The sequence below is a fragment of the Varanus komodoensis genome, unplaced genomic scaffold, assembly GCF_004798865.1.
Source record: "Varanus komodoensis strain SLA01 unplaced genomic scaffold, ASM479886v1 scaffold1, whole genome shotgun sequence".
In the NCBI taxonomy this organism is placed as follows: domain Eukaryota; kingdom Metazoa; phylum Chordata; class Lepidosauria; order Squamata; family Varanidae; genus Varanus; species Varanus komodoensis.
The window spans coordinates 34,958,215-34,972,501 of NW_025335268.1; the positions used below are offsets into that span (position 1 = coordinate 34,958,215).

Below are 14,287 nucleotides of genomic sequence, written 5' to 3' on the forward strand. Positions count from 1 at the left end.
GTGAAGGCATGTTAAGTAGGCATATTATTCTAGTCACAGAATCTGAGGGAGGTGGTTTGTGTACATGCAAGGAGAATATAGAATTCTGCTTAAAACACAAAAAGAAAACTTGTCAAATACCTCATGCTATTATATTCCTCATCAAAAACTGGACACCAAGACTAGCTTATTCAGTTTTATATAAAGAGGCACTGTTTCAACTGGATGAATCTTCTACAACAAAGATAAGGGGTATGTTTGCATTATTCCAGTAGTTAATCACAGAGGAGAATTCTAAGGATTTTTTAACATTTCACAGTAAAAACCTAACATTTCTCAAGCAGTCCATTTCTTATGCATTGCACAAGAATGTTCCTCTTTGTTCTAACTGTATAGGATGCCCTCTTGGCATAATAAAAATTCAAAAACCCAAAGAAAAGGAAGACTGAGTTTTAAAAGGGCCTAAGTGATTACCTGGGAAGTTTGGGCGATTTGCTAGCTCGTGTGATTTTAGGAGATTTTTTTGCAGCCCAGTCATCGCTCAGTTCAATATCGCTGGAATCAGAGCAGTTGCAGCTGTCAATCACGGTGGAAATCAAACTGTTTCCGTAGATTTCATCTGTCAACATTGAAGGCCCCCCACACACACGTGTGTTCGCGCACACACACACACGGACAAAGAAAGAAAAAAGAATAATTTCAAAAACCAGGTCCCAATTACAACTGTCAATCATCCCAAGGATATCCTATAAGCAGTAGCTGTGATACAACCACAGCAAGGAGCACTGGGTAATTTCTGAAACTAATGCAGACTCAGCAGCAACCTAAAATCAAGCAACGGGTGCTCAATTATGCCAGGAGACAGGTATCGCTCAAAAACTGAAAAATGTCTACACCTAATTAGAGACCCTTTCTTCTGCCATCAGGACATGGCATATGATAATATACTACTACCTAGGCAATAACTTGAAGTATGCCTGCTGCCTTAAGTCTAGTTCAGCATGGTCAGGAGGAGTAAAAATAAAAAGGCATTGCCATTGCTTCTTTGATGGATTTGCCTATTTTGCAGATTACATTTCTGCATCTCTGTACACTAATTGATTCCAGGAACAAGGACTCCAAAGTACGTCTGAAGCTCCACTACTCCAACGGACTCCTTTCCATAGCTGGAAGAGTTGCAGGCATATTTCTTGACTCACAAGTATCTGCTGCCTATAATGTTTTCACCAAAAATACATGTGCACTTTTGAACATGTTGGGATCACTGCATCAGACTATCTAGGACTTGAATCTAGAAAGAAATATCAGCAGGCCATCTAATGCTTCATACCTGCTTTTCCATCTGTCTTTGGATCCATGATGACAAACTCAGGCCGCAGTTTGCTAATTCGGCGTCCTTTCAAGATAGGCACCAGGCCCCCCAGGTATTCCAAATACAGTGTATAGCAAGGCCCTCCAACCTCTGGGTCATCTTCTGTCCTCTTCATTGTGCAGTGAAGCCTTTCATTGCCAGATGTTGGGTAGCTAACAAAATCTCTCATGTTGTTGGGGTCTGGGATAGGAGGCTGGATTAAATATAGAGTGGGGAAATGAAAGTCACACAAGTCCTTCGTCATCCATCTACATTCTTTACAGTAATGGAAGGCTAGTTTAATGTTGTTCTGAATCTTGTATGTAATAAAAATTGACACACTTAAGCTAACTGATCAGCTCTGTTGTCTAGAACTCTGCCCCACACTTCTGATTTCTTTGTGGTGTTGCTCCCGATTTTTGTTTAAAACACTAGTGGTAAAATCAGCCTTAAAAAGCAACAAAAAAGAAGTGACCACAGTGGCTAAAAGCTGAACAGGTATGAGACATAGAAGCCATCACATCAGAGACTTAAGCCTATTGACCATGCAGAAGTATAAAGTATACAATGGTTAATACTGCATCAGGGGATTGCGTTTCTCAGAAAGAGGCAGGTTCCTCTAAGAGCCAAATACAACTGGAAAAAACTTTCTGATCCAATGAGTTTCATTTGAAGAAACATGTTAAAGTTTGTCTCTGGAGACCTTCAGATTCTGACTTACAATCTCTGAGAGTGCAGAACTTATGAGACTCAGTTCTGCATAAAGTTTTCTTTGGCCCAAAAGCAGTTCTATCCATAAATAAATACACATTTGCTTGAATAATATAATAGGTGAACTGACTGTGAATACCGATGACCAACTGCAAAAAGTACTACCACAACCCTAGACAGCTGCTGGCTTCACTTGCAATTGCCTGATTTTATTAATTTCTTATCCCTACAAGATTTATCCAATTTATTGCTTCCTTTCAAAAGGAAGCTGCCAAAAAATATGAAGAACAGAAGCCTAATTTGTGAATTAGAGGGCCTCAGTCAGATTACTGTATAACATTCCCCAAAAAGGACATCAACATGTTTTCCCTGCAAGTTATTTTGTAAATTTATACTGTAATCCTATGAAAGTTTGTTCAGAGATTGGCTCCAATGAATTTTGTGGGAATTCATGCTCCTGTAAGCATTGACAGGATTGCAGCCTTAAAATAACACAAAGGACTGTGACTAGTACAATATTCCTGGTTTGTTTGCTTTATGCCTTGACTTCTGCCTACTGTTTCATGTTCACTTCTTCGTCACGGAATTATTCCCCTCGTTGGTTTACCTTGATGGTTGGTGTAAAGGCAGTGGTGAGGTATGAGCAGAGCCGGGGAGGCAGGGTCAATTTATTGATATCTTTGTCATCCCGCAAGGAGCTGGCAATGGTTTGTTGGCACAGGAGCTGCAGGCTGGACACTCTATGCTCCACTCTGACAACGTAGAGGGCAGGACCAGAAGCCATGAGCAGACGTGAGTCCCTGTGACCCCAGCAGATTGAGATTATGGGGCGCTGTGTGAGAAATAACTTTTTAGATGTTTTCCTCTCAAAGAAACATATTTAAGGACCTTTTTAGGGCACATAATTTCACTGGGCACATCACTTTGTTCTGAGACACCTTAATTAAACTTAATGACTCCTTCCAACTTCTAGGAGAGGATATCAGTTTACTTTTGGAAGACATGATGTTTTTTCTCTTTCTTTCTTTCCCCATTCCCATTCATTCTTTACTGAACATTATTAGTGTTATTGCAAGTGTAAAATAAAAACTGATTTTTTGTATGCAGTGTTACACAGAAAATTAAAATAAATCAGTAGGCCTCACCTGCCATGTAAGCAAGCTCCCACCATACATAGTACAAAGACAAGGTTATACTAGCATTTTTATGGGGTTACTTTCTGTTTTTGCTGCCTCACTATATTTCAGCATAGCCCTTACCTGTACAGGTGTTTCCAGGGTATAGATATGTTCTCCGTGAACATTGTAGAACTTGACCAGTGCACTTTTCAAAAAGGAAGCACTGCTAAGTTCAGCTAGTTGGCTTAGTTTTTCCATGCCTGCTACAGCCAGCAAATCTCCCTGTGTGCACCACTGTGCCACCACATCTGAAATCACAAAGGGATGGAGGCTCATTTGTCAGTGTCTCCTACAGGGCCAATCCTAGTCATATATACTTACTTTTATATACATCCTACGGGTATCTTATAAGCCTTCTGAGCAAGGATGCTTAAGACTGCAACCTTTCATTACACAGTAAGTGAAATGGTGCATAGAGTTGTAGAATAGTAGAGTTGGAAGGGCCCACGAAGTCTTGCTGTTACAGGACACTGGTTTACACCATCCCATTTAGATGGCTGTCCATCTGAATGTCTCTAGTGTGAGAGAGCCCACAACCTCTCTTGGCAACTGGTTCCACTGTTATATTGCTCTGATGGGGAGGAAACTTTTCCTGGTATCTAGCCTGAATTCAGGTTGTCGCAACTTAAGTTGATTGTTCTGTATCCTACACTCTGGTATCAACGAGAAGAGATCTTGACCTTCTTCTTTGTGACAGCCTTGGAGGTACTCATAGAGTGAAATCATGTCCCCCCTCAGGCTTCTCTTCTCAAGGTTGAACATGCCCAGTTCTCTCAGTCTCTTCTCATAGGGCAGTGTTTCTAAACCCTGGATCATTTTTGTAGCCTTCCACTGGACCCTAATTTTTCTGCATCTTTCCTAAATCTTGAAGCCCAGAACTGGACACAGTATTCCAGATAGGGTCTGACTACTGAAGAGTATAAGGGAACTACTCCTACTCATGATTTGGAAGTAATATTTATATTAATGCATTCCAAAATAGCATTTGCCCTTTCTGCAGCTGCATCACATTGCTGGCTCATATTTAGGCTGTTGTCCACAATAACTCCAAGATCTTTTTCAGTTCTGTTGAACCATGTATTCCCCAACTTGTATCAATGCATTTGGTTTCTTTTTCCTAGGTGGAGGACTTGGCATTTGTACATGAAACGGTACATTTAAAAAGCTTATCTCCAGCAGCACTTATCCATGCTGTGACATCATCACCCCACACAACTTCCAAACCCCTGCCCCATTTCACCTGCTGGTTGGAATATGAAAATGCAAAACCCAGCTATGAATGAGTGCAGTCCACCGTGGCTGCCTAGAACCCTCCAAATTCAGAAGATTACAGGGCAGGAGGCGAGCAGGGCAGGAGATGAGCAGAAACACTGCAAAGCAGTTAAGTGGCTGAATTCAGCTGTCTAAGAGCAGGACTTTGGATGGGGAGGGAAGGAGGCTGAGGCACGACCAAGATAAAACATATCTTGGCAGTGCCTGTTTCCTCCCCTCCTTCCTGCCTGCCCCAGTATCCCTTAATTAATCTCTTTCTCTGAGGTTGCTCTACCAATCTTAGAAAAACACCTGGCATATTTTTTTCCATGACCAATCTTTGTGTGGAAAGGGACTCCTAGTGCAGAGTCATAGCCCCAACATCAGAGCAGGAACTCTGAAAAATTTGGTCCTCTAGACATTGTCTAGGAGCCACAGGATTGGTTCACCCATGGTATGAGATGACGGGGAGTGGGGGGACTTGACACAGAGCAGTCATTTTTGGTGACAATCTTCTATACACCTTGATATTCTGTCCTAAGAATATAGGTTACATGCCTTGTAGTGTGCAAATATTCAAATCTGTAATTCAACTAGTTAAAATGCATGGAGATGCACACAAGCCTATTTAATCAGCAGATAGTTCCTCCCTAACTAAACTTTATTATAGCCAACTTCTATCCTATGCATTTGGTTTTCAGCATTTGGCACAGAAGTTCTATCCCCCATTAAATAAATACCAGGAATGACAAATATTCTTCTTTGCCTGAATCCAAAGTGCATGATGCCAGATTGTATCATCAAAAGAGTAGTGCAACACACCTATCATTTAAGAGAATGCATCAGTCTGCCTTTAATGCACAAACCTACCAACTAAAAAGTTGGCTCCACTGATTGCAATTGGCTCTCATTGATCTACTAGAGTCTCAACAAGTTTTAGCCTGCAGCTCTACTTCAGCCCTTTGAAACAATACTTCAGACTAAAATAACTTTAGACACTGGCTTCAGTTTCCTTCAGGTTTTCCAAAACTCTTTAAGGTAGAGACTAGGCAAGACAGAACGAAATGAGTCCTTCTATAAAGTTGGGGTGTATCTTGAAAAGCTGAGTATCTCATTTGCTACAGTGAGTGCCAGAGAACCAGCTTATTTCAGAAGGAATCCCATAGATGAGTTTTTCTTCCTCTTGTTGCCATTAGATGTCACTGCTGTTAGCCAAAATCACTGCAGAGGCATGCTGAGCTTCAGACCTACTGAAATATTCATGCCAGAGCAACCAGAATTTGAAGTAGAAGAGAACTGGGTGGAGGCAGGCCAGAAGACCTCTCCCTTTCATACCTTTCAACCCTGAGCGGATGATGGTCGGAGACAAATCGTCGTAGTTGTTCATTAAGCTAATGTCCCCTGATGTGAAGCTGACGGTGAGTAGTGGTTTGGTATTTTGAACCAGGACTGGATATGCAGCTGGACCATCTGCAAGCAAAGGAAGTGGGGAGATATTTCAAGAAGAAAAGCAGAATTTGAAACCAGGCTTCCAGTTCATCACCAGCTGTCAGTGCTGTCAGTTGTGACACTGCATGGATGCTTTCCTGCCATCTTTGACTGTTAACAGAGCCCATCCTCACTCCCCAGTGACTGGACTTGCACAGCACAATAACGCATAGGTTGCCGTGTCATCCAAACCCAGAATGCTTCCCATGGGTGGCTTAGTTCTCAGTACAAGCCCTGCTAACAACCTATCTCTTGCTCTCATGGCTGTACCATGAGAGGTTTCATGCTACCGGAACCCAGCAGAGTCATTTTATGCTGAGTTGCAGAAATTGGCTCAGGAGCTGCTGAGCCAGAGTGTCGGCTGCTCGTGATCTCACCCAGGCCACTGTCAGTGACTTCCCATTCACTGATGGCCAAGCAAAACTTTGGAATGGTCATCACTGATTCACCAAACCCCCCCCCCCCCCCTTTAGTTTTGGGCTCTGGAAAGTGGACTCTTATGGCTGTCTGGTAAGTGCAGTCCTGCCTGGTCAATTTCCTTGTCTGTTTGAGCTGTCAAAGGGAATGGTGAAATGTAGTACATAACCAACAAGCAAACAGAGAAAGTAATACTGCATATGAGCTAATTTCTGCACAGTTCCCAGAATCCAACTGCCTGGTTGTCAATGGAAAATCATTAGTAATGCGGGGGCGGGTTGCCAAAAGAAGGTACACCAAAGAGGGGCAATTTCTCTCCTTTAGCAATGTAATCCTCTCAATTTTAAGTGTCGAACTGACACTTTTCAGCATCCTCTTCTTTTTTCAACACTTCCCCAAGTATCCAACTATTCCAGAAATGGTGATATTGCCCATTCTGGAATGTCAAAAGACAATTTGCTTCTTGAAGGAACCTTCTGAGCAACATTCTCATCTCTCAGTCCTCCAGACTGATGATCTCATAGTACTGCAGCGTGTGTGTCCCATGCATGTTGTGAAGCCCTAGGCCATTGCTGACTCTTACACAACACCTGACCATGCATGAGAAAATAAGAGGGACAGCTCAGAAAGCACAAAGTTGGCTACCCCTGTTCTAAGCCAATACACAAGAGGGCCTTGTTTCTATGAGACTCTCCTTCACGTTAGCTCTCTTTGTAGTTAATTTTTCAACTGCCTGAAGCACTATCTGTAACATTCACTATTTTAATGCTTTGCTTTTTAAAAACTCTGACTAGTTTTGACAGGAGACGTGGCTGTCCCAAGAGAAAGATGCTCGCAGAACACCTGCCAAGCGTACTCTTGCTAATTGTACAGGTTACACTGGGTTAGGAAGAGAACAAAATGTTGTTATTTGCAAGAGCATTTATTAAAATGAGAGTAGTGAAATAGAAGGAATTTGTGCTGTCGATGGGGATGTTAAAACCATCACCACACAATTGATGCAGTTATACAGATCACTGCAATTCAATAGAGCCCCCACCCTTTCTTCTAGGGGAGCCAAACACATGCCTCCTTTGAAAGGTATCTGAGGAACATGCAGTACTTCATAAGAGCACGTCATATCGGAATAATCATTAGAAGGAGGCTTGTACCAAGTTCACCCGTTCCTGATTGACTCAGCACTATTTACACATTTGGTTGCCCTACTCCAGATGATGCATCAGACATTACGCATTTCCCTCAAAGAACTGTTAATCATCTCATAACAAACATGAAACTGTAATTCTAATAAACTGGGATAGGTACTGATGAAGGAAAACTGCAACACTGGTAGCAGGCCTCCTGTGGACTCATTTAGGCAGGCTACAAAAGTTTGCTTTGACATGCCCAATGTGAAATGGTAGATTTACACTGGCAAATAAGGCAGGCTAGTTCACCTCCAATTGAGTAGGGGTGGAGAGAATTTTGCTTCTACATCCCTTTAGCTTGAGAGGGTGGATTGAGCAAGGCCTGGACCTGCTGTCCCAACCAATAAGAGCCTGGTATGATGGCAGCTATTGAGGATGGCCCATGCCCCTCTAGGGAGCAATATTATGATCATGCAGCTATTTTTGGGAAGTACAGGGTTTTGTGTTTGCCCTTTGTGGCTAAGCAGGATGTTTGGGGCATTTACTCCTTGTCTGGCCTTGGGAATGGAGTTGGTTTTGCCTCCTCAGCGCTGTCAGGCAAGGATAGCAACAGGTTTTGAATTTGGTCTGTTTAGTTTTCTTTTCCATTTAGATTCCATTCAGGCTAGAACTGGAAGGATCACTGCAGCAGTAGCATGGAAGGATTGAGGTTAAACTGATGGGAACATCTGAGGCTTCTGTGTGGTGAAGCAGCTTCTCACAACTTGAAGAGACCCAGGCTAGGAAGTGCCTTAAGTTAAGGCTGACTGGCTTTGGGGAAGGGCTGAAGATGCTGACAGAATTGCACTGGGACATCTTTGAGGTGTTCAGATAAGGAAGAACAAGCCACTGACACTTTAACTGATCCATTCCCTGAAGGCAGTGTGGGGTTTCCCATTAAAGGCTGCCTGCAGGAGACATTCTCTCTCAGTTCCTTTGAGCAACCTGCACTGAGGTCTGGAGGACGGCATCCAAGCTGCAGATCAGTCTTTACAATCAAAAAAGTTGTGGTCCTATTTCATATTTGTTGCCTTCCCTCTTTCTTGTTGGAGTGTGGAGTTGAATAGCTGGAGTGGGGTAGCAGGAAAAAATGAGGATGGGAATTAATCCTACCATTCAATGCATTTTGAGACCAACTCTTGCTTAGGCATGTGTTTTTGACTGGGCAAGTGTCCAATCAAGAAGACTGTGAATATGATGCATAAGCACAAGACACAACAATGACTTGGGAAATGTTAAAGTCATGTCAATATGAAAATCATATTTTTCTAAAATCCTAACTTACTATGAAACACCACCCATGCTGGTATGTGCAGCTTAATTGTTCCAACATGGTTCTACCTGCCAGGGGGATAGCTAAATAAGCCAGGGGCTTGCCACCTGAGTTTTGCTTAGCATGATGTCCAAAGCAGGAATTCTGGTTTGCTCCTCTCCTAACAAGCCAGGAGTCATAAGTCAGGGACAACCCTGGAGAGGCAAGGAACAAGAGAGCCAGTGTGGTGTAGTGGTTAAGAGTGCAGGACTGGGACTTAGACAATCTGGGTTCTAGTTCCTGCCCAGCCATGGAGTCAACTGAGTGGCTTTTGACCAATTACAGACTCTCAGCCCAACCTACCTCACAGGGTTGTTGTTGTGGTATTAAGATAGAGAGCAACAAAATGATGTAAGCTGCTTTGAGTTCTTAATAAGAAAAAAGGTAGCATACAAATCCAAATCTAATAAACAAACAAAACAAGCCAAACTTCCCATTTCAGATGGTAGGCTACCTAAACCACAGATGGAGAGTCTCTGTCTTGTTAGCTGCTCCACAGGTAGAACCAAGCTGGAGTGGTTGAGCAGCATGCTCCAGAATGCTTATTTGTGGTAATAAAGAATCTGTCCGTCTGTCCATCCGTCTGTCTTTCGAAAAACTGCTTTATCATGACATTTATTCCAGGCCTTAAGAACATAAAAATAGTTCTGTTTGATCAGGCCAATAGTTTACCTGGTCCAGTATCCTGTTCCATTAGTGAGCAGCCAAATTTCTTTGGAAAGCCCATGAACAGGATGTTAGGGTAACAGCCTTCTGCCATGGATCCCCAATAAGTAATTTGCATTGACCTGTTTTCTTTGAACAGGGAAGAATGGCCTGAACAAAGCAGTGCACACACTGATAACTTCTAGGCTCAATTTCTGCAATGTGCTCTGCATCGGGCTACATTTGTGCCTACTCCAGAAACTACAAGTAGTACAAAATATGGCAGCCAGGTGAGTTTCTGGGACATCATGGAAAGACCACCTCACCAGCTAAGGTCCTCTGGGAATAACTTCTGTTAGATTAATGTCAACTACCCAGAGGACATTTTCAGTGGTTGCCCCGAAGCTCCGGAACAGTCTGCCAGGAGAGATGCATCTGATTTCCCAGATTCCCACCTTTAAGAGGGAATTAAAGATGTATCTCTTCCAAAAGGCCTTCCCAGATTAGTTCTCATAACAATTTTATTTAATATGTTGTCTTAGTTAATTTTATTCACTGTTGGTTTTAATTTCTTGTAAATCACCTAAAGCCTATGGGAATGGGGCACTATATAAATATTAAAATAAAATAAATGTCAGACTATTGTTCTTCACTCATATGATTCCTCTAGGAATTCTAAGGAAACTGAAAACCTCTTCTCTATGAAAACGAAGCTTATTAATAAATACAGTATGAATTCTGAAGATATGTCAAGGGAGCAACATTCATGTGATACATTTTTTTCAGGCTACACTATTTGTAGGTAATTTCCTAACTGAAACTAAAAGGCAGTCTGAATTGATTTCAGAAGTAAGGTTTGAATCTGTGAGGTCAATTCCAGAACAGCTTTGTTTTATACAGACATCCATTTGTGTCATTTTCACATCTGTTTTCATGTTATTGAATACGTTTTCTGTTGTAGAAAATGTTCAAAGTGGTTCATACTACCTAGCTGCTTCCTCCATTATTAAAGGCAGTATTGTTAATATGGAATTTATTCCTTTATCTAGCAGCAGGAGATCCTTCAGCAGAAGGAAAACCTGTTCAGTGACTACTCTGCTAATTACATGATATGCAACTTCACCACTGCTAAATTTGCCTAAGATCTGGATGTCTTTGCTCTACAGCTGATCTTGTTTTGTTCTTTCTATGTTAATATAAGGCCTCACACAGCTGAGTGCATTTCAAAACACACACATATCTTTAAAGAGAAGTAGATACAAGAGACAAGGGTTCCGGACAAGACTTTTAGATATGTCAGGTATGTGGAGGGATTGTTTTATGGCAACATCCTTCCAATTACTCGGTGTAGCTTTCCCTTTCTGGCCCAAGCAGTCCCCTCTGCCCCATTAAATCTGCTCTGGAGGGTCCCCCAGTCTTTTGGAGCAGATTTGGGAAGGAGAGGTAGCCTAAAGGAAGCACAGCTGGATTTCACTGAGGGGAGGGGCATTCAAGCATGTGAAACCTCATCTGCACTTTAAAGTAGTATCGTCAAAGCACAACTTTGCCATCTCAGTGAAAAGTAAGCCACAGAAATATAATAAGTACTAAACTGAGGCAAAATGACCTTGTGGTGGGGAATAGTCATCTGAATCGGTGTCACTCTCACTACTGTCTTCCACCAAGAAGCTTGGGTAGTTCCAAGACATGCTAAGGATGCCATCAGATTCATGGAGAAGGACATGTGCCAGCATTCGGCCATGACAATCCATGACAATAACCTGACCATCAGCAGTACCAAACAGGACCTGGGGAAAGAAGAGAATGTCAGGGTTAGAAGAATATAAGGAAGATCCCAGTTAAAAAAAGAATGTGAAAAAGAAAGAATTCTGTCTTATTTCAAGTGGCATGTTAAACTGCCCACATTCTCAGTGAATACAAGACAAAAAAGCAGCTATTATAAGGGATGTCGCTATTAGGCAGGAATAAATTCCTGACTGTAAAAATTCATAGACTTTGCTTGGCTCTCTCCTATGAAGAACAACAGTCACTGAAGATTATTCTTGGCATTTCTCTTACCATTTTCCTAAAGAACTTGTTTCTTTCTCCTTCTTCCAGTTCCCATATAGTACCTTTCCACTCATTCTCTCTCCCATTCGCTCCATGTTGCCACACTATTGCTAGAAACGTTCTCCCCGCCATACTAGCTTTAAACAGGAATGGATTTTTTTGACTAGGGTGATGTATTCCAATGCATTTTTGCTCTGCCTGGACTCTAAAGGGGTACAGATTGAATTTTTTTTCTGAATGGAGAGTGCAGTCAGTGCTAAGGTTTTATGTGGCCCACAGTTATTTACTTAAATGCTAATACTATAAGTCAGATCAAGCTGTCTTGATCACAAAATATTTAGCACACTGGACACAAAATAGGGCAGCCAAGAGCAATTTACAGATGGTTGTGGATTATGAGGATTATGGAATGCTCAACAAATAAGTAGCCAGCCATCTCAGAGCAAGTAGAAACCTGTCCTTGAAGCAAAACTAGGAAAAATCATTGTGAATTAGGTGGAACTAGAGCATTAGAGCACAGGTGGAGAAGCACTGTTACAAGCTCAACAGCAACAAATAAAGGAAGGTTTCCACCCACAATGTCAAATACAGAGTAAGATGAGGTAAGGCTTTCATGTTGTTTAAAGCAGAGGTTAGCAGACAAACAAGGTACAACATCTAAGATAAGAGAGAATGCAACCTACAGATGTCTCCCCCTTGAGCATGTTTTGTTCCTTGATGTATTGAACAAGCTATGGCTTGTACAGTCAGGTAGATTTTAGAAAACATGTAACATAATCTAGGAGGGGGCAAATACATTACCAGTGTCACACCCCCAAAAAACAAATTTTGTCCTATTATCCAACAGAGGTAAACTTCCACAGCAGTACCATTCTATTGACAGTTTGAGCTCATTTTCACATGAGCATTTTCAGGATTGCACAATGACATTCTTTTATATTGCCAGTCGGCACCAGGAAACCTGAATAAATTAAAGAGGTTTGCTCAGTCCATTTAAGGTAGGGATGGATAACTGGAGACATTGTTGGACTGCAATTCCTATCAGCCCTAGCCAACACAGTCAATACAGAGGGACGGCAGGAGTTATAGTCTAGCAACATCTGGGCAGCCTTATTTTTCATCCCTGATTCAAGGAAATGAATGAGATAGACCATAGCTTCCATTACATTCAACTGTATGAGAGCCAGTGTGGTATAATGGATAAGAGTGCAATCTGCTTGGAGAGTCTTTGGACTGGTATAGCGGAATATAAGTTGAGTGAGTGAGTGAGTGGGACTGGGACTCAGGTGATTTGGGTTCGAGTCCCCACTCAGCCATGGAGCCAACTGGGTGACTTTGGGCCAGTCACAGACTCTCAGTTCAACTTGAGTTCTGTAAAAAAGAAAAAGGCAGGATATACAACTAATAAATAAATGAATTAATAAATAGGTATTCAAAAATGCCTGTCATTACAAAACAAATTCAGCCACTGCTAAGAAAGTATGGAGGTTCCTTGTAATTCTTATAAGAGATTTATAGCATATGCTTAATTAGCAGGGCCAATGGTTTATCAACAAATAATTCTGATATTATTAGTTTAATAACCTAAGTGTTTTCTTTTAGTGACTTACTGGTTTTGACTGGTTGGTTTAATCTAATGTTAATGCTTCTAAGCTAATTAGGGGAAGGTTATTTCTATCTTCTTATATTATAAGCAATGCTTTTACAATCCATATGGGTCAAAAAGGTGGGATAGTGCAATCCTATGCACACTTACCTGGGAGTAAGCCCCATTGAACACAGTGGGACTTACTTCTGAGTAAACATGCATAATATTGCGGTTTGTCAATCAACCTTTGGAAAACAAGAGATAAATAAAGGCATTAGTTTGCATTAGTACCACAAGTACAATTCCAGCATCTACATCTATGCCTCTTCTATGTCATCTAATCCTACAAGGTCACTGAAGCAGTATGCTTTTCTTGCATCTGTAGCAGACGACAATCTGTGTGCTTGCTATATTGTAAATGGCCTTTCTCTGAGCACTGAATACTTCTGCTCAAGCAAGGTTTCAGTCTCTGCAGTGTTCTGCCTTCTAAAGGAGAAACTTTGACTCATTCAAGGTTTTTAATAAAACTTGCAAGCAGCCGTACCTTCTGGATCAGTGATTCTCAAAGTGGGAAGCAAGCCCCCATTGTGGAGGCATAGCTGCTAGAGAAGATGGGAAAGCCCATTCAGGGGAACAACTGCAACAATGGGCAACAACACAACACAGTTGAACAATATTTGTTTACAAGCAACTCTCCTGGCAAAACAGCATTCTGTGGAAAGGAGGCAATGAACAGCAACATCTGTTTTGTCAGAGGTGCAATACAGAAATGCCTACATGGATATCTTTGCTTGCTTCAGCTCCCCCCATCTGGCCATTTATTAGGATATACAGGCTTGAAAATTACTTTATACTCTTTACCCACAACATTCTCACATTCATAAAGAGAATTCTTTTCATTATCCAAGGTTAAGGAGCTATAAACTGATCAAAGCATATCTTCAGTCAAATTGGCAATGAGAAGCTGAGACCACAGGTGGATGTATTCCAAATTGGGAGTGAGAAGGCAAGTTCGCTAGCTCAAAGTTCCTAAGCCATCACCATTCCAGAGGGATTTTTATTGTATACTAAAACCAGATTTTACTGAGGCAGCTGGAGAAGTGTTTCAGCTGCATAAACTTGGTCTCCATTCCATACTGAAACCCTTAATCT

General features: G+C 41.6%; 1 protein-coding gene across 4 annotated transcripts in view; it reads right to left on the reverse strand.

Moving 5' to 3' along the window:
* TULP4 (TUB like protein 4) overlaps positions 1–14,287 on the reverse strand; it is a 129,090-nt gene that overhangs the window by 15,239 nt on the left and 99,564 nt on the right. For 3 of the 4 annotated variants that reach the window (XM_044421953.1, XM_044421964.1, XM_044421984.1), the window contains 6 exons: positions 11,105–11,285; positions 5,806–5,940; positions 3,301–3,467; positions 2,649–2,873; positions 1,310–1,544; positions 454–598 (listed from right to left, as the gene is read on the reverse strand). In XM_044421953.1, the coding sequence (XP_044277888.1) occupies positions 454–598; positions 1,310–1,544; positions 2,649–2,873; positions 3,301–3,467; positions 5,806–5,940; positions 11,105–11,285 (1,088 nt within the window). Of the gene's footprint in view, positions 1–453; positions 599–1,309; positions 1,545–2,648; positions 2,874–3,300; positions 3,468–5,805; positions 5,941–11,104; positions 11,286–13,303; positions 13,381–14,287 lie in introns of all 4 variants that reach the window. The other variant, XM_044421974.1, reaches the window with a different exon arrangement.